The sequence below is a fragment of the Panthera leo genome, chromosome D2, assembly GCF_018350215.1.
Source record: "Panthera leo isolate Ple1 chromosome D2, P.leo_Ple1_pat1.1, whole genome shotgun sequence".
Lineage (NCBI taxonomy): Eukaryota > Metazoa > Chordata > Mammalia > Carnivora > Felidae > Panthera > Panthera leo.
Window position 1 is genome coordinate 27,853,596 of NC_056689.1, and position 27,699 is coordinate 27,881,294.

Sequence of the window (27,699 nt, forward strand, 5' to 3'; positions counted from 1 at the left end):
TGCTGCTTTTTAGAACTTCATAGGAGCCAAAGGGTCTCCCTAGGAGTTCCCTAAGCCTAAATTTTAGATATATGGACCAAACTACAGACATTAATGTTTCAAAACCTTTTGATAGTAAAACAGATATCAATAAATTATTGAGTAAGAAGATCCAGAATGACTTGCCTAGACAATTCTCTTCCTGCAATGGTTCTCAAAGTATTGTATGTAGATTAACATCACTAGCATCAAAAGGGGGAAATTGTAAGAAATGCAAATTCTAGGCATTACCCTCCCCCCCTCACCTACTGAATCAGAAATTCAGGGGAGTTTGGGATGGAGGTGAAGAAGGGGGAGGTGATTTTTATGCATGATAAAGTTTGAGAACCACCATTCTAGTGTATTCCAATACCAGATATAAGTAAATAATACTTTTCTTAGTTCTAAAAGCACAATTTTACCCTAGTGAGTAAAAGCATTTTCTGACTTCGTCAATAAAGCTTACAGCATTTTCAGAATCACTTAGGCGACTATTTATCTGATAATTTGAATTAAGAATTGAGCAGGTCCATCCCAGGCTTTAAAGCTGTTGTATTGTGCTTACTAGTATGAATGAGAATGAGGGACATCAGTTAGGATAGTGTGGGGACACTTGAGCCACAGATACAACCGTAGAGGTTAGTCAGGTTAGCACTTCATAGTCATCAAATCTTGCCCCCAAAGTGCTTTGTCGTTTTATAACTGACTTTTCTCATGTCATTTTTTCCCCAGATACCTTTATCAATGAATGTGTCAACCTTTCTGGCATACGACCAGCCCACAATAAGTTACTGTGGGGTGCATCATGAACTTCTCTCTCATAAGTCCTTTGAAACGAATGCACAGGAAGATACGATGGAAACACACCTAGAGACTGAGCTGGACCTGAGCACAATCACAACAGCTGGCCAAATCAGTGACCATAAACAGCAGCTGACTTAACTGAGCTAAGCGGTAGCCAAGGGTTGCCACCAAACTTTGTAACCTCAAGGACAAAAATGAGGAAGATTTGTTCATTGTGGACTCTCAAAACAAAACAAAACAAAAATCCCCTGTCAAACAAAAGTCCAAGATCTATTCATGAAATAAAGAAGACATGAATTGTTTCAAGTCTACACTTTGTAATTAGCTAAGTTGTGCAGTATTTTTTTGACTTAAACAGAGTATGACCCTGAAAACAGAAAAAGAATCTTTTTTTTCAAAACTCATCCTACCTACCTGTAAAAACTGTACAGAGCTAATGTATTTTTCATATTGTAAAGTTTCAATTATAGAAACAACTGATATGTACAGTACCATAATTTAATTACATTTTACTTTACAAACTTTACACATTTCAGTTTCTAAGATTTTAAATTAACAAAAATTTATTTCTTGTGTTATTCAGAGTTACTCAGTTTTGTAGGGACTGTTTTGTTACTGCTTTTGTGCCCAGAAACCTTTACTCTAAAATTCTGTGCTGTGCGAAACATGCACGATTTTTATCATGCTTACTGCGTAGAATTTTATCTACTTGTTCCAGAAATAATACATTAACCAAAAAGGATTTAATTGTTGAGACTTGTAAGAGGTTCTTCAATTACATAGGCAGGTTTTTCTTATAAATGAAAAAAAAATCAAAGATTTTTTTAACACTTCTTCTCAGACTTAACTGTTGCCTTGAATTACAGCCTAGTTTCTAAGCAGTGACATGTAATGACAAAGAGGGATATTTTAACAACATATTTCTGAATGAATTGACTCATTATTTCATTATTTTGAGTAACCCATTGTTAACGGTAGGGGGAAGCATGGACAAAACATCACTGGAAACAAAGGCTGTAACCACAGCAACAGACTTTGATACACTTAAAAGGTGCAGCTGCCAGTGACAAAGAAAAACTTGTTACATCTCATTATTTTCAGGCCAAGGTGGGAAGGATAGAGCATAATAATTGTACAGTAGCAAATTTTCTCCTAATTAACCCAAAGTGGTTTACCTAAAAATAACCATCAGTTAGTGCAAAATGTGCCTGGTTTTTAAGACAACTTTTCATTTAGAACTGCGAGGCTATATTTTGGGAACATCTCAAAGGAACTTTGTGAAAATTTTCACTTTGTGTGCTACATCAATTCTCTCCTGGAGAAGAACTCTAAACATTGATAGCTCATTCAGTATAGATATGAGCCATGGTGGAGAACTTTATAACACAAGTAAACTGTGAATATCTTTTAATATGTTCTAAATTGTTTATATTGCCATCCATAATGAGATTTGCTTCTAAATTATCTGAAAAATAACCCAGAGTAATTTGAAGCCACCCCAGATCATATAGTGATTATGTAATTTGTATTATAAAGTTAATTTAAGTGAAATTATGAAAACCTAACTTTTCAGAGGCTGAAATAATCAACTTGTTTCTGTTGTTTGCTTGACACAGGTTATTGTTTGAAAATGTTATTTTATCTATGGTATCCACACATTCTTTTGTGTGTTTTTTATTATAAAACTACAAGTTTCAATTGAATTGCACTAGGAGAGATGCCTTTTTATGTTGTCATTTTGCATTCATAACATCAAAAATAGGTTGAGCAAATGTCAATCCAACAGGGGTCAAACACAATCAAAAACAATGAAGAAAAGAATTTGTTAAGACCAATGTCAAGTTTTTAATTTCTTATTTATTCCAAAGAAATTATACCTACAAAAGTCTAGTTTTATGCAGATTTATCATGGCAAATTTAAGAGCAACTTAAAGAGGAATAAACTTTAAAAATGTACAGCAAATTTTTCTTGAAAATACAGTCATAAAAAAAATTGGAAGAAGCAAACTCTCTTACTAATTTAAATGAAACTAAATGTCTCAGTACTTATATCAACTATTTAGCATCCCAGATTTCGTAACATATTTTGCATAAATTATTTGCTATTCAAAATTTTTTGTCATTTTACATCTAATTTTCATCTTTACTTTTTCCAATTTCTAATGTCTTTGCAATATATTATTCTTAGTATTCTTAATCCTCTACATTGAGATTGTGTTTTGCATAGTTAGCAAATTTATAGAGGATTAATTATAAATCTATTCTTGTGGGTCTGAAATTGGATGCAAAATTTTATTTATTATGTAAACCAAATGTCATTTGCAATCTTTTTTTCATCAGAAGTTGTCCTTGCAAAGATCAAGCATCTTTTAATTGGCGTAAAAAAAAGCATTTTATATGTATTTCCAGACATTTTCAAATTGATAAATAACTTTTAGAAACATAAGGTTCTAGGGAGGTTCACAAATGTATGCCCTTGACTTCCTTAAGCAAACATTTTTTAAACATTTTAAATTCATCTAAGTAAACAACTATAAATAGAAGCAGTCATCTTGGAACCACAGCTCTGTGCATCTGAGAACTTAATACAGTAAGAGCCGAATAAACTAAGAATTTTTAGATTTCTCATATTTGAAATTAAACCCAAAGGATCTTTTACAAGAAAAAAAAAAAAGAAGATGCTGGGTTTTTGTTTGCCTAATTTTTATTTTGCCATGTTCAGGGCCATGGGGGAGGGTAGAAAAGGGAGTGAAAACCTCTTAGAGGAAACTATGTCTAGAATCTTTATCATACATTTGCAATTTATATATTTGTGTCTAAAATCCTTAATTATAACTTATCTTTTTCAGTATTCAGTGATCTCCTACTTCCTCTTGCTAACCACCCTGTCCCCAAGTCTCCTCCCTCTCTGCCTATTGCTCATTTAAACAACAGAAATGTTGATATGTTTGGGATCAAAAACTGCAGTTTGACCCAGCATGGTTACAATAACCACAGAAGCTGCAGCAAAAAATAAATTTATGCAGTGTTTTGGGGTTTATAAACCACATTTTATATAAATTATTGCATTTTGTCTTCATAACCATCCCATGAAGACACATTAATCTCAAAGAAGTTGAGACTCACCCAAGAACACAAGGCTAATAATTGGTGGAAATGAACCATTCTCAAAATTCATAGCCTGTTAGTCTTTCCACTAAACTAAAAGCCTTCTCTCGGATCAGAGCCGGAGAATTTCCAGAGATAGTGAACAGAATGAAAAAAAAATGTTTGTCATGTTGTTTAATCTCTAATTTAACTCAGTTCTTCTATCTGTATAATATATGAGCTAAATGAACTCTTTCTATGTGCTACTCTGGCTCTCACATTAAAATTTTGTTCAAAAAGTAAAGCAAGTCATAGATTTCTTAACATATTATGTCATTTGTAAATGTGCAGATGAGTTGCTTCAAGCAAGTGGATATATGTAGGCCCAAGATATGGACATAAAATCAAGAACCACAAGGAAAGAAATCAAAGACCATCTAAATTGAGATTGCGTGGGTTATAAAACAGATCCATAGTGCGATGTTCAACACATGTTCAACACATGTTCAAATGAACACATACTCAATTCAGAGCTAATTGGGAAGACTTTTATATTTTTTTCCTTTTTTTTAATCTCAGCAAGAGTACTTCTTAAGTGTTCTTAAACCTTTCTTAATACAGAATAATTTTCTCTATTCTCCTAATAAAAATGGAATGTAATTTGTCCAAACTGATGTATAGATGCCAAAACATATTCTAACAAGCAAGTAGTATTTTATTGATCTGCTCATTTTTACCAACTCTCTATATTCCCTCTTGAATGTTCCAGAAAACCATAAAACCATACAGATTTTAATATAAATTATATTTTTAGAAGGAAAGAAAACTTGTCTACATTCAACATTCAAGACAAATTACATAATCCTATCTGAAGTCATTTCAGACTCCACAAACTCCTTGGAAATAGCAATATCTCTTTGCAAAAATATTTTTTAAAATAAAGCCACTGTAAATGGGAGTGAAGACCTTATTTGGTTATGTCTGCTCCTGACTAGAAAACAGATATCATCTCTCAACCTAAACATTCAAAATAAGTAAAGAAACTGAAAGCACAAAAATAGATAACATATGTGAACTATTAGTATGCTTGAAGAAAGAAGATCAGATGTACTGAGTAGATGGAGGTACAGGAAGGAAGAGGAAGTAGGACTGGCAGATATTTAGCCTCAGGAAAAACAGTGAAAAATCTTTACAGCAAAAAACAGTAACATCTTACACTGACATACCTCTTAATGGTTTAACTCGCTGGGTAATAAATAGCATAATGACCTGGAAACACATAAAAAGTCCCAAGGTCTAGATGGGTTAGCTATGCAGTTAAGAATGCAGATGTACTAGCCTTTCAGTTAAGAGTTTCCAACTACTGCTATGACCTCAATGCACTACCACTGTCTCTAACTAGAGAGGTACCAAGCACCGAAGATCCAGGATCCATGCTTTCAAAACTGACTCTACCACAAGGGTAGATTAGACTGACAATCAGCAACTGTGCTTTATTTTAATATCAATTATAATGAGGAAGAAACATTTAAGAATACACCAGAGTGGTGATGGGTTATTTTCAAAGCTCTCTCACGGCTTCCATTATGATTTCAATGTGAGTTAGGAGGCTGTTTATATTTAACATTTTTTTAATTTAGGGTAAAATTCATGTTTTAAAAAGTCCACAGTTGATTATTTACTTTTCTATTAAGAACAGTGAACTTAAAGCAACAGAGTGAGTGCTTGAGCCATCTAGGACTTAGAAAACTCTTGAGTTTCTTCCTCCTCTTTCCCAAACATTTATAGATTTTGTTTTATATGTCTGACAAGCTAAGTAAAAATTGGTTTTGAATAAATCAAGTAATATTTCAAATGCATCAAGGGACCTTGTGATAAAGGATACTTGAAGTAAATCCTATTTGTTTTCTAATCTGAAACATCACTCACTAATTTATCATTTGTAAGTTGATTTCAATATATCTTGTGTTATATAATGCGGCACACCTGTACTGCATGGCCTTGAAGGTTCTATGATGCAGTCTTTGCCTCAGGCTGTGTAAAATAAAGAACTGACTCTAGGTTTTGAGCAAGTCTATAGACACGGTAGTGTGATCATTTTCAATCAATTTCACTTATTGAATTTACCTGGATTAATGTCGAAAAATAGTATTAAGATAACATGGATGAATAAAGTTGACAGTTTTTTTTTTTCTATTTACTGGTTTAAATTTTTGCTATGTAGCATATCCTCAAAGTTACTATTAAAAGAAAATCCTTGGGCACCTGGCTGGCTCAGTCAGCAGAGTGAGCAATTCCTGATCTCACGGTTGTGAGTTTAAGCCCCACATTTGGCATGGAGCCTACTTTAAAAAAATTAAAAAAAAAAAAAAAAAGAGTAAATCCTTTGGGCCCATCCTAAATTTGCTGAATCAGAGTCTCTGGAGCTAATCTGATGCATGCTAAGTTTTGCAAAATACTGTTCCAATGAATTTATTTTTACCAAGTCATTGAATTGTTTTTTTATTGTAGTCTGAAATTATTAATTCTTGTGCTTTCTTGTGCCAATGTGAACCTAGTTTGCTAAGCCTGGCTGAACATTTTTCCTGACTGGAGGAATGCAAAACAAAAAACAACTATACATAAAATGGTCAGGTTGTTTCTTGACAGATTGTATTGTTTATAGGTTTTGTTCCCCATTAGCTCTTTCAACAGGAATATTTGAAACAATCTTAAATCAACACAGTTATTCACTTAACTAAAATTATCATTTGCTCCCAGGGATAATAATATAACAGTAGAAAAGCCAGAAGTGGGGAAAGAGCAAAGAACTGACTTATGATGTACCAGGCACTGGGCTGTCCCCACCTCATTCTCAAAACTTTTTAGGAAACAGGTATAGCCACCATTCTAAAGAAAAGGAAAATAAGGATTGTGATAATTGAATAACTTGCCAAAGCTCATACAAGAGAGTCAGATATAATATCCAGTTCATCAGACTCTAGGGATGTCCTCCTATCACCCTGTAAGCACCCTTTTCAGAAGTGAGAAAAAACCATAATCAATATAATTTGACTCAAATATTTTAACAGGGGATGTGAAGACAGCAGAGAAGGAATATACTTTCCTATTCTTAAATATAAAAAATTGCTTAAACTATTTCACACTGTATAGAGATTTCCTTCAATATCTTAAGTTGGCAACTTAATGGAAATAAATGTCCATTACTTTCTTGAAGTTTTATACATTGTTTCCTAAAAGGAGCGGACATTTCAAATAAAAACCCTTCAAAAGATATTCCCAAATATTCATGTTGTATTTCCATTTCCAATTTCCCTAGCTATATTATAAAACTATAACAAAAATATAAGTGGGTATCCACAATAAAATCTTTAACTGGCAAAATATAGAAGGAAGATGTCACTTGAAGCAAAACCTCGACAGTCAATAAAGTAACCACATGCAAATGACAACACAAAGAAAAACACCAATAATATACAGTCACAAAATGTTAACTGGCAATGACATGGCTTGAGTTGCAGGATATTTCCTATGAATGATCCTATGTGGGAATATTTTTCAAGGAGAATTTTTACTTACCCAAATGATATGTGCAGTGGGAGAACACTCCAGAAAGGAGGCAAGAAGACAGCCTTTATAATAACGTTGGCCCTGCTTGTTCTATTATTCAGAACAGAGTATACAGTTTAAATAAAAAACAATCTTCCTTGTGAAGGCAACGCAAATGTTTTCATCACTATATGCAGGTGGCCAAATAAATTACATTTATGTTTAAATTCAATCTTCAAGTGAATCTTCCTCAGTCTCAGCTATTAACAAATGATATTTTAAATAGTCTCAATTCCATTACTGTCTCTAGGAGATTTTTATTAAACCATTGGACTAAAAACCTCTTCTATTTCTCCCTGAACTTGCACAAGTCCAAGGTGATATAATTCAGAAAGTACATTAGCATTTAACTCTATCATACTACCTGAACATGTAGCATTCACGTAAAACACATTGTCTTTTATAGTGTGGAATTCAAGAGACAGTGAAATACTAAGCCACATTTCTACTAAAAACTACCACCACTATAACTGTGATAAAAGTATGCTATATGTTTAAAACAATAAATCCAGAAAGAAAGAAGCTCTCGCATCCTGCATCTAATATCACTACATGTGTTCATTCTGGCACCACTACACCATACAAAAATTTTAGCTGAAAATCTAAAGTAATTCTGATTTTGGATAACAAAGATGACTCTGCTATGTGGGTTGAAGATTCAGTGGACGATAACGAAGAGGACAAAAAATTACACATACCAAGAGGTAAGTGAAAGAAATGTGATTTAATGTCATTGATCTGTGGATAACTTTTGAAACTAAGAATTAAAATTTACAACATTTTGCATCTAATGTCATCAGTAAAGGCCAATATGGACATTAGGGACTAAAAGCAAACAGATTATTTGTGATGGCAATATATGTCAAACAATAGATTAATAGAATTAACTGTACCAAAAGAAATAATATTAAGAATAAAAATTAGTTAAAGCACTATCATTTCTCCAGGGAGAAAGTGAAAAGTCAGAATAAAAGATTCAAACTAAATACCAAATGTTCTTTCAAGATCAATTTTGAAATGTCCGAAAACTATAAACCCCAAATTAGTGCTTCAACAAAATGAGCAATTACATTAATTCACATATACCTAGTTAAATTCTGTTACTGAGAAATAACTTGTATTTAAGATATACTCCATCTGTTCCTACTAGTTTACATCAGTAATATATTTGCTTTCAATCCCAGATTCATAAAGGTAATGCCCTAAACAGAATGATGAAGATGTGCTGAAAGACTGGATCAATCCCGTCATTCTTCTCTGCTATAAGGCAATATTAGAGTGGTAGACCTACCGGAGAGCTGGAAATATCGTTTCTAAAATCCTCTCTAGCAGTTTTTGACGTAGACACTTGTAACATTCATTATCTATGGGTCTTATTTTATATTCATGCATAAAATAAGGAATTACTGTCTTGAGATAACAGCCTGGATGGCCTATTCCAGCTCTGGTTACAAATGTATAATAGATTTAGGTAAAAACAATGAACTCTGAACTCTGCTATCTGAAGAAAGACTTGAGATCTTTGTGATGTCAACATTTTCTTACCTTGGGATTTGATGGAATCTTACATTCACTGTATTATACATCCTTCAAAGCTCCTTGCCAGTTTCCTATTTAACAAACTTCAAACTTGAGTTCCTTAAACCAACATTACGTTATAGACATGGCTATTTCAAAATGAATCCTTGTAAAATTTCATCATTTTGTGGAAGGATAAAATAAGGCTAGGGTAGTAGCTTTTCTTGACTTTTTCTGTGTCTTTGATTCCAGTTATGGAATAAAAATGTGTAAGCTCAGTATGACACCTTGGTACTACCATAATGGAATTGGAAGAAGAGTCTTCTAATGGATAAACACTTCATGTAATATAAAACAGAAATGTAGTTGGAGATCACTTCTTTTTAACTCAATGAATGATCTGATATAGTTTTCAGATAATGCATGCCTTCTTGCACCTGAGAATATAAATATTATTGTCTATAATGATGACATGTTTTCTTTGTCATATACTTTTTGCTTTCTGAGGCAGACTTCAGATAATTGATTGTGCTCCATAATTGCCACCAGAAGAAATTTCTATTTAATTATTTCCAGAAAGAATGACATAATACTGAGAACTTTAAGATAAAATGATAATTAACTAACACTTAATGAATGTTTACTTTTCTAAACATTTTACATGTATATATTTAATCCTGATTAATATGGTTAATAGGATTAACAATAACCTTATGAAGTACTATTGTTACCTCCTTAAGAAGATAAGAAAAATGATGCTCAAAGTGATTATATAACATGTAGCTACTAAATCATGGAACAAGAATTCAAATCCAGATGATAGGTATACTCACAAAGTGATCGCTACTAACTGCCCATTTAAAGTCCATTTCAAAAGCTTATTTCTTAACTTTAAAAGTGTATTCACTGAAAGCTATAACTGAAGACATTTTTCAATGTAATGGATGTTTATTACATACCTAATATATGTCTGGTGGAGGGTAAAAATCCTTGAGAGATACAAAAGAATGTATTAAATAACTTGTTCTCAAGAGACTTACGGTCTTAGCAAGGAGAAAAGACATCCATATGAAGCAAAAAAACAAAAAAACAAAAAAACAAAAAAAAACAACACACAAAAAACACAAAACTCCAAATTGAATACCTGCAAGAAAACAAAGCAATCAAAGGATGAAATCAAAGCCAAATTGTTGGGGAAAACTCTGGGCAAAAGCGAAAACTGAGACAGAACTTGAGACTGACAGTATTCAGATAGGCAAAATGAAAAGAGAAGAAAGTTAAGAGTATTATATTTTATATATGGATATTATTATTTGAATAATATCCATTAGATTGATGCTTGTCTGGCAGAGAAATACCAAGCTCAGTTTTTGTCCTGATTGTCTAAAAATTCAGAACCAAATTTTACTCTTGACAGAGCAAACCTTTTAGCCTTTCTATTTGGGCATAAACATTTCCCATCTTTTTTTCAACTTTATTTGTCTTTATATTCCTTTTCTTAAATTTTTTTTTATGTTTATTTATTTTTGAGAGAGAGAGAGCGTGAGTGGAGGAGGGGCAGACAGTGAAGGAGACAAAGAATTCAAAGCAGGCTCCAGGCTCTGAGCTGTCAGCACAGAGGGCTCAAAGTCACAAACTGGGAGATTATGACCTAAGCCAAATTGCAATGCTTAACCAACTCTGCCACCCAATGTATATTCCTATATATTCAATATATTTTACCTTTCTTTTGGGGGGAGGCTTAAATCATATCAATCTTTGTTTTATGTCAATTTCAGTAAAATGTTCATAAAACATTTTGAAGAGTGATTCAGGCAACACTATAAATTTAAAATAATTATGTGAATTTAATAATTTCTTAGAAGTTAATAACGTAACATCCTCAGTCAAATTACTCTTTGGTGCCAGGTGAGAAAATGGTCTACATATTTACTGAGTTTTTCTTTTTTTACTCTTTTCAGTATTTATGTTAATATTGGTGAATACTAACCAGGATCTTTATCCCAAAGAGTAAAAACAAAAATGCTTTTTGACTGCTACATTTCACAAATAAAGAAACTAAATTAGAATATGAGTAAATGGCATGCTCAAAATCACTTTGGTAATAGACAACAGACTCACTACTAGAACTCACACTTACTCAATATTATTTTTTGTTACAAAATATTTCATGAACACATCAAAATTTAACAAAGTATGCAGAATTATTTCCACCTTAGAAGTACAGACAATTGTCAGTAAAGCTGTTTTTTTTAAGGTACAAATAAGGTTGAGAAATGTTCTCTTTCCATCAAAGTTTGCTTGTCATTTGGACTATTGACTTGCAGCAGTCTGTGTGTTCCCTTGATAGTTACAAATTTTTATTCACATGTATTTATTCAATGTGCCTTTTCTTTTGTACAGTGATTGTCTTTTATATTATATCCCTAATACTTTGGTGTTTTTAATTCAATTCAATCAAATAAGTATTTATTCATTTATTCAGCCTTTACTAATAATATGCCAAGGACTGAGATAGGCAATAAAGTGATCAAATGCTTAAAAGTGAATAAATGATTGTAATTCAATATGATATTTCCAACAATGAAGTATGAGCGTGGTGCTGTAGGACTGAAGGGGAGAGAATGATTAATCTGGCTGGGAGAAAATCAGATAAGGCCTCAGAACACTTGCTATTTGAGACTCTGGATTCTAAAGATTGTCAGTCACACAAACACACACCTGTCCTGCAAGTTCCATTCCCCACTCCTAATTAGTTTGGTATTTTAGATGTATATTAGCTTCTGGAAATCTAGGACTCCAGTAGTTTTTGAGTCTGGTAATTTCCTCAGGATAGCTAATAACTTGATTTTTTTATATATAAATATTAAAGATTATTTTTAATTTTCCCTTCCTCCAATCTTTTAAATTTAATCCTCAAATCAAGAGTATTCAATTGAGCCATTCCATGATAAATGCAAGACACATGCAATTTTACTAAATACAAATAATAAGTAATAAATGTCATAGATTGTCAGAAGTTTTTCGTTTTGTTTTGTTTTTAACATGTATCATGCAAACCCAATCTATGTGTATCAAAAAATCTCTATTGCAGTTCTCACCTCAGGAATATGTGAAAAAAAAAATGTAGAAGAGGTATATCTGCCTGTACAATTTAAGTTTTCACCAATTACTGGTTATGACATGACTGCTATTAAAGTGAATAAGAAATAGGTTATACATAGAGAGTCTTTTGTATTTTATTCTGCTATCAAATAATTCTTTAAGAAAGTGAAAAACTATTAGCAAGGTGGTCAGATCATCTGATATGGCAATAAGCATAGATGCTTTGGTAGCTGTTTGGTATCATTAGCTCTTAACTTCCATAAATATGTTTTATTTCCTTCAATAAATACATCTCTTTATAAGAATATCATTATTCCCAAAGGATTCCATTATTTGTTTGTTGTCTAGGGAAATTTCTTATTAAATCCTCAAGAATCACCTTGCATTAAACTGAGCCGAAATAATAAAAGTAAATTCAGTAACTAGTTGAAGGCATAGTTTTCTGATCTTCCCACTTAGGAAAATGAATATTTTTTTTATTTTAGAATTTCAGAATATATCAATATTAAGAGAGTTCATTATGAATAATGCTATCTTAAAAAATACCAAGGGAATTGTATCTTAATGTTCTTCTCCTAAAATACTCTTGTGGATAATGAAGAGTATGCAGTATGGCAAAAGTGGCCATCAGTATCCCCAACATATAGAACTATATGATACTCAAACAATTATTTTTCAAAAATAAATTACATACAAAGTTTCACTCTAGGTAGTTCTCCACAGTGTGACCCATGATATATTATGATAAATAAGGCTATGAAATTGAATTCATTAGACTGCTACTATTTATATTACATTAAATACCTAAAACATCCTTAATGTGAGTGCTTTAAATGTTATCTTTAAAATGTTATCTATGTAGGGTCTATAATTTGTAGTGACTATACAATTATAAAAGCCTTTAGGTTTCTGAAGGTTCATGACTATCCTTAATTCTTATTAAGAGGCAGCCAAATCTAGTCTGAGAAACTCCAGTTGATTAACAAAGAAAATTAATGTGCTTTTCAATTAATGTGGCCCTAAAACTGTTGGGACTAGTGTGAAACACTGATATTGACATTTCTGAGTGCAAGAGGAACAGGATGGAAAGGTGCTGGTAAATAACTAGACACTCTCCTGAGAGGCTCTGAGAAATACTGTTAGATCTCCATCTGCTGGTTGGAAATTCCAGACTCATAGGGTATAATGCTAGCTAAAATACAAGGCTTGGATGATACCCACCATTCCTTTTCAGGTTTGTAACCCATCTACTCCCAAAAAGACTTGTGACAATTTATAGATTAAAACATATGCATAATTAAACATTTTGAGCTAGTGATCATTAGGAGACAGGCTATATTTTATAATCACTACTGAATTTCTCATAGCATATTAAATTTGCTACAAGTTCATTCTCCCAAAAAAAATCCTGCCTTGAAAACATTTACTAAAATAGAATAAGAAAATAAGAAAAATGGAAGAAAAAGGCTACAAATTAAAGAAGAGTTAATAGTAAATTTATAATGATATAATTCTAAATAAAACTTGGCATAATTTATCAGTCCTCAGAATTATGTGAAATAAAAGTATATCCAATTTCTCTCTCCATCAAGGCATATCATAGTTGACTTTGTTGAAAGGTAAGCAAGCAACAGTTAGTTTCAGGGCCCTAAATAAAACCACAGGGAGATTAGTACATTATTCTGATTATTTTATTCTTCTTCATGTTTCCTCTAGCTTCTTTCTTCTTTCTCCACCTCTCATTTGAGTGATATATGATATGCACATATGTATTCAACATAGTGACAGAGGGTGACAAGACTTGGAGAGTAAAAGCTTACAGTAATTTGTCTTCAATATGAATTGTCCAATTATAGCATATTATATAGCTCTATTAGCTTACCAGAAAATATAAATAAGGTGATATTTAACTCTATAACAGATTTGAGAACCAAACCTATGTTCCAAACTCCTTTTGGACTCAATAAATAGAATGCCCCAGAGCTCAAGAATATTCAGATAAGGCTCAAAGCGTCCCTTTTAAAAAGATCCTTTGACATTTTCATAAAAGCAGATCTTTGCTCATGGCTGGATATTAAGGACCTCTACGAATTCCTTGAATAATCAAAGACTTGGCTTTACATGACTGTATGTGTGGTGTCCTATGAAAGATCCAGAAGCCAGCTAATGAGAATTGCTAAAAAATATTAAAATATCTCTTAAAATTATTTTTGTCAAACCAGTCTGTGGTAGAAAGTTGTCCGTTGGAGTGCATTTACATGTGATTACTGTAATGAATAGCAGGATAAAAAGAAATCTACCAGAGGACATTCCCACCTTTCCCCAGAGCCACAGTATCCCAGAAAACACACCGATCTCAGGAATACCATTATAAGTTTTTTAATAAGTGGACAATATCCACTCTATTCACTTGTTAGTGATTATGAAATTCCCAAATGGTAAGGTCTTACCAAAGCAAACCCTGAAGCATTTAGCATTTAAGCTATTTCATTCTGGGAGAGAAAATGCCATTTAAAAATAGGACTACCAGTTAGTAATAAATTATATGCAGGTCACTCCAGTGTAGTATTTCAATCACTTCAGTATTTTTATCTCCACCCCCCACCCCTGGACAAAAGTGTCAGAAATGAGGCATGAAAAGCTATTAACTGAATCATTCATACATTGAATAGATGTTGTTGTGAGTCTGTTCTTTCAATGGAAAATAATGAACAACTGATTTATTTATAACGAGAAATTATGATAATATACCTTCATTTTCCATCTTTTCCAATACATTATAGATATTTTATAATTGTCTTATTTCATACCTGATTTGAAATCATATGTTTCCATAAAAATTTTTTCTTTCTCAGGCTTTTATTTAACTCCTTTTGGCTGGGGTATAATTAAAGTGTTTTAACTGACTTGGTTCCCTTGTCTTGTTTTCTCTTTCAATTTTCAGCCTTTTCTCCTAATAGAATTGATCCATATTTATGCTACTAGAGACTGAAATCTGAATTTTAAGTAGATGCAGAATATATTTATACAATCACTATAGAGTGAATCTTGTTAGCACTTATTTGATAAAGTTTGCCTTGTTTTCTTTCTGAGATGGAGGGAAACATAGCAGGTAAAGAAGATAGAAACTGATTTGGACTTCCAAGAGAAGGAATTCTTGGTTTTAAGAATCATGGCAAGAAGACATTATTCATCCTGTTTTTCAATTTTTTTAGAGCATAAATGAGCATTTCCTTTGAACTTTTCACCCCAACCCTGAAATAAATTTTATCTTTTCTAAACATTCTTTTTTTTTTTTTTTTTTTGGCCATAGGACATGGCTGCCCAAACACTGGACTCTGCTCCACATGTGACACAAATCCATATATGAAAATGCCTTTGGGGATATGCTTCTACATATAATTGGAACTACTGTTGAGGAAAATACCCACCACATTATGGAATTTTTTTCTTTTTTTTGAGAGAGAGAGAGAGAGAGAGAGGGAGGGAGGGAGAGAGAATGAATCTTAAGCAGGCTCCATGCTCAACACCCTGACATGGGGCTTGATACCATGACCCTGAGATCATGACCTAAGCCCAAATAAAGAGTCAAATGCTTAACCAACTAAGTCACCCAGGCTCCCTATAGGGAACATAATGTTTTTAATGTTTATTTATTTTTGAGAGAAAGAGAGACAGAGTGTGAGTGGGGAGGGGCACTGAGAGAGGGAGACAGAATCTGAAGCAGGCTCCAGGCTCTGAGCTGTCAGCACAGAGCCCTACGCAGGGCTCCCACTCACAAACGAAACCATGAGATCATGACCTGTGCCAAAGTCAGACGTTTAACTGACTGAGCCACCCAGGTGTCCCATGGAACATAATTTTTAAAAGAACACATAAGAAATGTATTTTAGAGGTAGGTCCAGGGAAAATTATCCTGAGAAATGGTTGTACCTTGTCCCTGATGAATCTAGTGCTCTGTAACACACCCTATCTCCTTTACATCTCAGCTCAGGAACTCTGAGTTGGGTTACACTTGATAACATAGTACCCAGGCAAACCTCCCTGTTGAGGGTTTTGGCTTTCTCTTTTTTATATATTGTTTATTTCCTCTTTGTAGTCCTAATTTGTTCATTTTATTTCATATGTCTTTTGTTATAAGAAGTCTCAAATTATTTTGGGGGAAGCAAAAAGTATAAAATAAGGAAGTAAACTAGAGTTACTATTCTGAAAGCAGTTTAGATTCTAACTGCAATGGTATAATCTGATCTTTGAAATTCTGTTTTGGTTGGTTGTTTTCTTTTTTTCCAGCATCATGCCCGCTTTCCAGTGTCCCATTATTGAATCATCTTTAGATTTTCAGTTCCTTAATTTGTATCTTACCTATGAACTCTTTAAAAAAAAAAAAACAACAACAACAACCTTACAGATATACATACACACCCACATAGCACACTCCTTTCATGTACTATTCTTCAGATATAAAGATCACGAAGTAAAGCAGGGCATATATTTAAAGATTTTTCCACTAGTAGAAACATTCTCAGGTGCTGGTTTAAAGAGACTAATAGTGTATTTTCAAAAAATCTGACTAGGGTTAAAAATAAAGCTCTCAACAGTTTTTGGTTTTAAAGTATTTTTTTTATGTAAGCCAAAAATCCATGGGTTGTTATTAACTGGCTCTGAACATTTTTACAATATTATATTTTACTTTATTTTATTAACTCTTGAGTTAACCTAACTATAGCTTATATATCATAAACCATGATAACTATATTGCAAACATACATTCCTCCACCTTTCTTGACAGCCTAAACCCCTCTTACTGAGCTGCCCATCTACCCCTCTAATCCCAACCCCAAACTGAAAAGAAGCAATAATTTTTCAAGTACATCCAAGTTCATCCACACAAAAGTATTTTCAACATGATTTCATGATATTACATGAAATGTCTCCTTCCGAGGTGCCTGGGTGGCTCAGTCGGTTGAGCTCAGTCGGTTGATTCTTAATTTTGGCTCAGGTCATGATCACAGGGTCATGGGATGGAGTCCTGCGTGGAGCTCCATGCTGAGCATGGAGCCTGTTTAAAATTCTCTATCTCTCCCTCTGCCTCTCTCCCCTGCTTGCACTCTGTCTTCAAAATTAAATAAATAAGTAAGTAAATAAATAAATAAATAATAAAGTAACTCCTTCCACTTACATTCAGAGAATTGGGATAATACGTGAGTTAAATTCTGAAACTTAAAATGTAAGTTTTAGGTGCCATATTAATAAATTATGAAATAAATAGGACGAAAATCACCAAAACTTAGATTTAAAATGAAAGCATTTTTCATGTTTTATCTAAAATTTAATCTTGATTAACTTACTTTGGACTCCATAAAAAATTCCTGTGAAGAAGGGAAAATAAAATATTTCATCCATAACAATATATAGACTCATTCATATGTAGCATTTCATGTGTATTTATGTAGTTATTATTTAGTCCAACCACCAGATTTATAAAACATGCAATAAAGACAAATTTAAAATATAATAATTTTCAATTGGCATGCAAATTCCATCTTTAGTTGAATGTCCTAGTACCCATTACTCCTTAAAATTAGAGAAAATAGATCAGTAAGAAAATGTATATCAAAATATTTCATTCTGTTCCCAATTATTACATAATTCTTATTTCACAAGTTTCTTTGAAAATTAAAAAAAAAATGAGTATTGATTTACTAGCTATATACCTATACTCAATGCATTAATAAGTTAAATTTTTGGAATAAAAGATGTCTACATTCAGGTTTGAATTACACATAGACAAGGTTCTGAGCTACGTTTCAATTCTGTTTAAAGCATATAACCTTTGTAAAAACACAGATGTCTTGGGATGCCTGGGTGGCTCAGTTGGTTAAGCATCAGACTCTTGATTTTGGCTCAGGTCATGATTTCATGGTCATAATCTCACAATCGTGAGATCAAGACCTATTTCAAGCCCTGCATGGCCCTCTGTACTGGGCATGAAACTGCTTAAAATTCTCTCTCTCCCTCTGCCCTTCCCCTGCTCACACCTATGTATGCACAGGCACATTCTCTCTCAAAAAAAAAAAAAAAAAAAAAAAAAAAAAAAAAAAAAAAAAAAAAAAAAAAAAAGTGGTTTTCTTCATGGAGCAAAATGAATTTATGAATCCATGCAATATAAAAATACAAATAGGGGCGCCTGGGTGGCTCAGTCGGTTGGGCGTCCGACTTCGGCTCAGGTCACAATCTCACGGACCGTGAGTTCGAGCCCCGCGTCGGGCTCTGGGCTGATGGCTCAGAGCCTGGAGCCTGCTTCCGATTCTGTGTCTCCCTCTCTCTCTGCCCCTCCCCCGTTCATGCTCTGTCTCTCTCTGTCTCAAAAATAAATAAACGTTAAAAAAAAAAATTAAAAAAAAAAATACAAATAAAACCTTATTTAAGTGAATTACTAAGACTAGTTCATACAAAATATATCTATTCTGGGTCTCTGTAATTTTTTTTCTTGTTTTTCCAGATGTCATTAAGCTTTGTTCTAATATAAATATGAATGCAATTAGAAATACATTACTACCAGCACATACCTAAAGTTGGGTGGAAATTTAGATTAAGGGTTTTTAATTTTTTCTGAATCCTAAATACTTAAAGATGTAACATACAATCAGTAACTCATCATAGTCATTGTTTTCAGTGGGGTGTGTGTGAGGAGGGGGAAGGGGGCCTGCCGTGGAGAGAGATACCAACTGTTATGCTTTTTTTCTCAGCTTTTCTCTGCTAATAATCAGCCCTGAAGAGTGTACTTCAATTATTCCCTTTTAAAAAAATCTGAGATCTTGGTTTGGGTCTGAAGCAGAGTGCTATGGAATATAATGCAGCTTTGGGTCAACCCCGATAAAAAAGATCCCAAGGAGAGACCTAAGTCTGGATTTAAATGTGGGTATCCCAGAAATTAGATTATATACCTAAAAAGGCTATAGTAACCTGTATTGAAGGATCCTGTACGGGTCAGTTTCAGAACCTCCAAATTTATCTTACAAAAAGTCCAGGTCATATCTCTGAGAGCTACTTTGGTCTGTACCCACTATAGACTTTAGTTCAATATTTGAGTAAATTCAAAATTGTGGCAATACCATCTATCTATGCCTCACCCAAGGGCCTCCTGGAAGCAATTAATCGAACAAAAATTCAAATAAGACAGTTAGGATCACTCAGGTGATCATGAAAATAACCATGGGAAAAATAAGGGAAAGAGAAACAGATTCAGTAAGTATGCTGTAGATATTTTTGTCAGTAACATATTTACACCCATACTTTTAAAGGATTTGATGATAGGAAACAGAGTTAAGGAGGGGTGAGGAAGAATCCAAAACTGTATCCTCATATCCTAGGAGCAGAACGGAACTCTCTTTTAAAACAGATATGCTCCTTCAGTTATTTTGTGATAACAGTACATCTGACACTTGCTAGGTCTAAATGTTCAAATAAACACGTGCAGAGAAATTTTGCAGCTTAATCCTTTCTGCTTGCTCCTTTATATTATTTTTAACTTACATTCTTGCTCAGCTTTCATATGTGTCATAGGTATTTGACAAAAAATTTAAAGTCATTATGCATTTAAAAATTATTTTCTCCTGGCATGTTAAAGAACAATGACCCAGATCTAACTAGATGTATCAACTATTCCCTAGGTATAACTCCTGGAGTTGTATTAATTTCGTTTGCTGCAGTGGTATAATAATTTACTATAAATGTCTTAAATTACAGCATTTGAACATGTGCCAGGAAATAATACTTTTCCCCAAAGCAGATGAATCATGAACCTGAAATACATAATGCACCTTGAAGGTACTTATAATTCTTCCAAGGAGTGACTTACCCACATGATAGAACATTGGCCATTTGATTTCAATGGTGACCTTCCAACAGTAATGAAGAGCATTTCAATGTTCTTGAAATGTTACTATTAAAAATAAATTTAAGTAAATATTTAAAGTAGATAAACACAGAAGTTTCTCTCATAATGCCTCTGTAGGAGGCAGAAAGGCAAGGGATCAACGGTATTAATGACTTTGGCTTCCCTCCCTGAATCTTTGTAGAATGGCTCTTCTCATATGCAGACCTTTTCCTTATACTCTCCAAATTAGCTCAAATATCTATGAGAGAATTTGTTCGGATTTGAGTCTTAGAGCAAGTGATATTAAAATTAATAAAGGATACAACACTCAATATTATAGAAAAACTCAGTGTTGTTTAAGTGCAATAAGTTCAAATAAAGCTGATTATCCAAAAGCCTAACCACTTACAAGTAAATCTTGGAAATCAACATATATGCTTCATGATCTTATTTTCATGACTGATACAGACCATGAGATAAATAAAGGAAAAACTAAAAATCATTTAAATAACTATAATTTAATATGCACGTATATATGTATATATTTGTATTATATATGTTGGAATCTGCTAAATACACAGTGTCCTTCTGGATTTATTTACACATTCAGTATGTATTTATTAAGAACTTACTATATTCAAGGCACTGTTAGGGATTAAAAGAATTAAATTAGATAAAGATGGTTTAAAAGAAGTTTAAAGAAGAACTCATGTCAAAATTCAGAATAAATGAGACAGAAAATTTTAATTACTCATAGTGGAAAAAATAATAAAAACTTAAGCCAGATGCAGTGGAATAAACAATAGAGTAAAATGCAGAACTCTGACTCTGATCAGTGTGACCTTCATTCATCAAGGTCAGTTCATCTTTTGGGCTTCTGCTTCTTTATTTGAAAAATGAAGGAAATTTAACCATGTGAACTTCAGAGTCCTTTCTTGCTCCAACATTAGATAAAACTCTACTCTGTAAGCTTGATTTAAACCAGAAGGTACAAACCTCATTCTTCACTTGTAATGGCTTCACTGATGAATAGCAATGTCAGCTAAAATGAATTCCATCTCCTTTTTCCTTTCCTGACTCCAATTTGATAAAATAGCATTGAGACAGTGGGACTCACAAAAAGAACTGTATCCAAAACAATGATGTTGGGATTATAGAATTATGGCATTATTGTTTCCACACCCTAAAATTTTGAAAATAGCTGATGAAAACAAACAAAAGAAGAGTAGACAAGTAGAACTTCAATGAAAATAACTGGGAGACAATTTTCTTGTTTGAACTTTTTCAACAATTGAATGTCTAATGATATTTCATTCATAATTTTTTTAATGTGGAAAGTCAATTACGGAGCCATGGCAACCAAAGGATAAAAGGTAAAATTTATCATTAATTTGAAAATGTCTCAGTTTGAAAAAAGTTTGGTAGTAAAATCAAGGTTAAATGAAATATCATGAAGCTGCGCAATTAGGTTAATAATGAGGTGCCTCAGGGATCAGTGCTAGCACAGGTGTTCAATATATTTATTAATGACTTAGAAGAGTTGTGAATAATATAGAAGCACATTTGGAGAACTTCAAAGATATTTATAGCAATCAAAATGGGTAAATGAATGCTTTTCTTGACCCATTCAAGAGCAATTATTTAACATATTACAGCAAATAATCAATAAGAGCAAATTAACGTGAAGGGGATGGAATTACCCAAGTTTTCTTAATATGCTAATAGCTACTGAAATAGGTATTGCCTTTCAGGCAAGAGTAGGCAGATCTAAGAAGACATCTGTCCAGTAAACCGCTCTTCATGAAAAAAAAGAATATCCAAATAAGGCTGGAATAAAGAATAATCCAAGACAATAGTTACCTAAATCAATAAGTATTGCTGAAAATTTTTGCACACCAGAACCTTGTTCTATTGAACGACACTGTTGAGACAGGTGTGGTTGCATAAATCACACCCTGGGATTATCTGGTTTTAACTGGCAATTTTCTAAATAGTTTCCCATTATCATCCAAAACTCTCTACCCATTCACTGGAATTCCTAGATGCCTCTCAGGTGGGAATGAAATTTATAAGGGCATCTCCTTCTCACCTTTGCTTTGCTCTTCTAAGGAATTTCATTGACATTAACTCTTATGCATTAATCTTCCAAAGCTGAAGATCTCAAGGCTTTAGAAAAATTAAAAATGATTCCTTTTCACAAGAAAGCACAATTCTATTCAATAATAGCATGAATTATCTTATATTTTCCCCCTACTCTAAGGTTATTTAAGTATTATGCATAACAGAAAATCTTAAATGTAGCATAGTTTCAATTATAGCTCACTCACTCAAAAATATTTTCTGAGTTAAAATTTTATATGAGGCATAGTAGGAATGAAAAGAATGAAAAGAATTAATAAAACATGGAGCTTGCCCTAACAGAATTTAGAAAGCCATGTCACCCCTCTCATGAACTAATAAGCATTTATCAATCCTAGTCCATATCAATCACATATAAATATTTAATTTCATAATAAATTTGAAATATATTAAAATAAATAAAATCAGAACTGTTTCTGTAGGAATATATAATAATATTTTTAAGGCCAAGGAATCATTTTCTGCTACCACTTATCTTTTCTACCAGGGGAAAAATATATTGACCCATGGTATTAACTTTTTCATTTAAAAGTTAACTTAGATATTTCTCCAAATTCAGAGAAAAAGAAAAAATATCTAGCCTATTGGGGACTAAGCTGGTAGGCCAATATAACAATAGTGAAGCCAAATACTAATGTAAACATTAAATTGTATCTAACTCAGCTCTTCAAAATCAGTAAATGCACTGGCAGTATGGAGATATATGTGAAGCACTGAGAGTGAGATTTTTTTTTTTAATTTGGTCAAGCATCTTTACTCTGCATGTGCCCATGTAGGAATTTCAAGTGTAAACATCTAGAATAATACATCCAAAGTCTCATAAGAATTCATAGACTCTCAGAATCTCAAAGTTAAACGAGACCTTAGACTTTATTGCTTGAGCTATAAAATTTCTCTACCCCATCTGACACATCACTACCAGAGATTTAAAAAAAAAACAACTCATTAATAAAGCAAAGACTCAATGCAAAAGATAAACTTCAGGTAATTAAGTACACTATAAACATTTGTTAGAACTTCAAACATTTAGTAGAGAGATTAACTAAAAGGTTTGGAACTATCCAAAAAATAAAATTCACAATTTGGAGAATAATTCACATATAAGAGGTATGGCAGTTCTGTTAACTTTTTCTTTTAGATCTTTCAGTAGCTGTAGGTTATTTTCAGTGTGATTTAAGTATAATTTTAGCAAGAGAAAAGTAGTGAATGAGAATTCATTAGCGTGGTCAACAGTAAATAGTATATCAATCATGCTGGTATTTTTAAGCATTAGCAAATTTAATTCCATCTCTAGGGAAATAAACTCATACTCTAAGATATGTAGTACATCATATTTATCTAAAAATTATAGAATGTTCCTGGATTATAAAATACTAAAAGTATTTCCCCTCAGATTCTCTAGGGTGACAGAAAGTACTGATGTCCTCAGTGCAAATCAGAGCATTTAAAAACAGCCAAATAATATTTCTAAAAATAAGAATATTTCACATCTTTGCCCTAGATAGAGATTTGTCATGATAAAACTAAAAAATCTGAATCAGGCCTAAAAATATGAAAGAGCACACGAGAGGAATTCAGAGTTCTGTATTGATTTGCAAAGAATAGACAGATTTTTGCTAAAAATTTAATCTATAACTACTAAATAAATTTAATAGGCTTTCACTCAATTCCAGTTTTTAAATGTCAGCCGATTGATATGAAATTATTTTTTACTTGCATAACCCACTGTGTATTACATTTCTACCCTTAATCAAGTGAACGACCCAAGTTAGGTTGATCAAATGTTTTTATCACCCTATATTACAATGAAAAGCAATGATCTCATCAGACCACACAGTATCAGACTCTATAAGCCCACTCTGGAGAAGCAAGGTATACATATTGATTTCAATATATACATAGACTCTTCAAAGTCAAACAGCAAGTTAAGGGGAAGAAGAGTACTCTGAGTGTTAGTACTCTTCTGTACCATGGCTTCTTGTACTCTGTACTTCACAGGAAGTTATATGGCATTTGAAAACCCTCTGAAACTGAAAGAAATTTGATACAGTCAAGAAAATGGAGCAGTCAAGAAAATTGAGCACTATCAAGAAAATAGAAGACTTGAGATTTCTGGGCACACTCCTGCATGACAATGAGAGTTACAAAAGAGAAAAGAGAACAAAAAGATTCTACCTACAGCATATATCTTGTTTATTGACCATTCTCTTGATGAATACGATGGGAACATACAGGCTGATGAGATTCCCTTACTGTACAAAGGAAAGTTATCCTTGTTTTATAATGTATATCATAAATCTTTCGTAAACACAGGGACTACATTTTAGTTGTTATTCAACTATATGGAGAAAGAACTGATGCTGGGGGCACTGAGTCACAATACTGTACCCTTGAGGTACAAATGAAGCACGCTTATTGCTGGCAGTCACTAGTTGCTAGATTTCAAATAAGAACTGGGATTTTAAATATTTTAGAAATAATTTCTCTCAAGGTCTCTACTGTCCTGTATTTCTTTCAACTTTACCACACCAACAATACTCCCTAAGCAAGACCCAACATTCACACAAAAGTAATTCTTTGAATGCCTTAAATCTTCCTCAGTTCTCAATTTCTTAAACCAATGGTAGTTCATTGGAACTCTCCCAGTTGGTCCATTTCAACATAAAGCTGCATTTTAAACCATCTTCTATATTATAGATTTTTTTTAACAGCTGATGAAATTTTGGTCAGTCTTGTCAACAGTGCCCCAATGTAGGCACTGTTGTAATTACCAGCTTTGCAAGGAGAGTGTGGAAAACACAGACATTTTGGGCATGAACTCATTGACAGACACCAGAATGAATTGTGAATAGAGACAACCTTGATAACAAATCAAATGGGTCAAATTGTAAACAATGACCATAGAGTACCCAGTGCATGGGCGAGGCAATAGCATCTGAAAATACTGTTAGCCCCAAAGTACCTCCTGCACAGATTTCCAAAGTTTCCTTGGAACTTGAAATTCCTAATCATTTGGTTCATTCCTCTAAAGTATTGCCTGCAATATAATTTTAGTTGAAAGTACCATATTTGGAACTGAAAGTACATTACAAAGTAGTTTATAATAACTATCAGCATCCAGTGGTGCTAGCAACAGTATAAGTTCCAATGAAGCACAAAGATTTAAGCAGTCCAAGTGTCCAGAGTCAGGCTGGTGCTGGGCATGTAAAAAGCAAGGCTAATGTCAATTGACCATCAACCTCAATGTCTGCAAAATAGGGAGTAGTGAGAACTGAGGCGAATGACAGAACAGTTTTCTCATCTAAAAGGGGTAACTACCACTGAGCTCCAGGACTATCACCAGACAGAGATATTGGTCCACATCTTCCATTTTCTCTAGAGACACAAAAATATGAAATTTTGTGAGAAATTTCCAATTTTCAAGTGTTAGAATTCATTTTTTTAATGTAATATCCTGATCAACAGTGTTCAGGGCAAATCAAATATAGCTGAGGGACAGATTTGGCCATTTCTTACCTACAGCATGGAGAAGGAGAACAGAAGTCCTGGTGGGATAAGGGTGGGTTCTAGGCTGTCAATTGAAGACACCATGTAAGAGCTCTAGATAGCATTCTTTCCTAGGAGAAAAGATACTCATGCAGAGTCTACATACAAAAACCTAATTGCAGTAAACTACTTGTTATGAACAAGTCTATACCTTTTTTAGAAAGTATATATTATTTGGTGGGCCTCTGGGGGGCTTAGTTGGTTAAGTGCCACCCAACTTTGGCTCAGGTCATGATCTCATGGTTTGTGAGTTCAACCCCTGCATCAGGCTCTGTGCTGACAGCTCAGAGCCTGGAGCCTGCTTCAGATTCTGTGTCTCTCTCCCTCTCTGCCCCTCCCCAGCACATGCTCTCTCTCTCTCTCAAAAATAAACAAACATTTAAAAAAATTTTTTTAAAAGAAAGTATATACTATTTGGATAAAGAAAGTTAAAACAATTCTTTATTTTACCCTGTCTTGTGCAAGAAAGGATATAAGACAACATAAAAAGATTTTCAATGGAATAAAATTAAAGATAAATTATGAAGGAAACACCTAGAAGAAATGATACTAGTAAAAATGAGATGAACTACATCAAATGCATGCTGAATATAGTCAAAAGAAAAAAAGTCTCATTAGCTGTTAACTTATAAAACTGATTACTATGTGCATGGGAAGGGGAGAAGGTGTTCATTATATTGCAAAGTCAATTTGCTTTTTTTTTTTTCAAAATACAATTTGGTCTTCAATGTGGATGAGTATATTTTGTTTATAACTAATAAAGTAATAAACACTTATCAGAATAAAGGAGATTTTTAAAATATATTTTGATTATATAAATTCTGTTTTCACAGTAAAAAAAAAAAAGTATTATTTTTAAAGGCTATCTTTGTAAGTCAAAATAGAGAACAGACCAGATCCCTTCCTACTTAGGATTTTAATACTCCCTTGCCTAAAAGGGAAAGATTTTTCAATAATAAGGAAAGGCACTATGAGTTACAGAAGCATTGGTCTGATGAGGCCATATACAGGATATATTACCAACAATATTCCAGCCTAATGTGTCAGAATTGTACAGCTCTTTTAAAAGAGCTACATTGGGGCGCCTGGGTGGCTCAGTCAGTTAAGCATCCGACTCCGGCTCAGGTCATGATCTCGCAGTCCGTGGGTTCGAGCCCTGCGTCAGGCTCTGTGCTGACAGCTCAGAGCCTGGAGCCTGTTTCAGATTCTGTGTCTCCCTCTTTCTCTGACCCTCCCCTGTTCATGCTCTCTCTCTCTGTGTCTCAAAAATAAATAAACGTTAAAAAAATAAAAAAAAATAAAAGAGCTACATTAATAAAAATTATGCACTTCTACCAAGATAAATTGATTGTTGTTTGTCGGTATTCTAAAGGAGAGAAAAAAATATGGATGATCCGTTAGTAGTAGTAGAAAGCATTAGTGTATTCCAGTCTAATTTCAACCCAAAATCCAGACCATTAAATACAATTTGGAAAGGTTCGGCCCTCAAAGTATCAAAGGAGGTATGGCCCATATGTAATGAATAAACACTCCTGTAAATCTGTGGCTGAGCACCATGCATTCTGATAAACCAAGCACAGAGGCTGGAATTAACTAGGCCAAAAGCCCTCCCTCCTTACCCAGTCAGTTTCCCTTAATAAAACTGGTGAGCTATAGCCACAGGTCCAAGTCTCTGCATTTAACTTTTTAACAAATATTTATTGAGTATCCACTACTCAATAGATACTAGTTCTAGAGAAAAAAAAAATCATTCCATGAACCTCTAGTTATGCCACCTCAATAGGCTCTGTTCTATGCAGAGAGTCAATTTACCGTTGCAACATAATTCAATTACAGTAACAGCTTCAGTTCACTGAAACCATTATTTAATTTTATTTTTAGGACACTTTTTGTGTTATTTGTGTGATTTGTTATCACAGATCTGTAACAACAATGACAAAACACTACCAGATATCTCAACACTGTTTCCTTAACCCATCTCCACTTCTAAATCT

At 33.3% G+C, this 27,699-nt stretch overlaps 2 protein-coding genes across 6 annotated transcripts in view; one reads left to right on the forward strand and one right to left on the reverse strand.

Moving 5' to 3' along the window:
* LRRTM3 (leucine rich repeat transmembrane neuronal 3) overlaps nt 1-1,153 on the forward strand; it is a 158,175-nt gene extending 157,022 nt beyond the window's left edge. The window contains exon 3 of the mRNA XM_042908364.1: nt 751-1,153. Within this exon, the coding sequence (XP_042764298.1) occupies nt 751-960 (210 nt within the window). The 3' untranslated portion in view covers nt 961-1,153. The remainder of the gene's footprint in view (nt 1-750) is intronic.
* The window catches only part of CTNNA3 (catenin alpha 3), a 1,696,848-nt gene that overhangs the window by 1,154,626 nt on the left and 514,523 nt on the right, over nt 1-27,699 (reverse strand). The window lies entirely within an intron of this gene.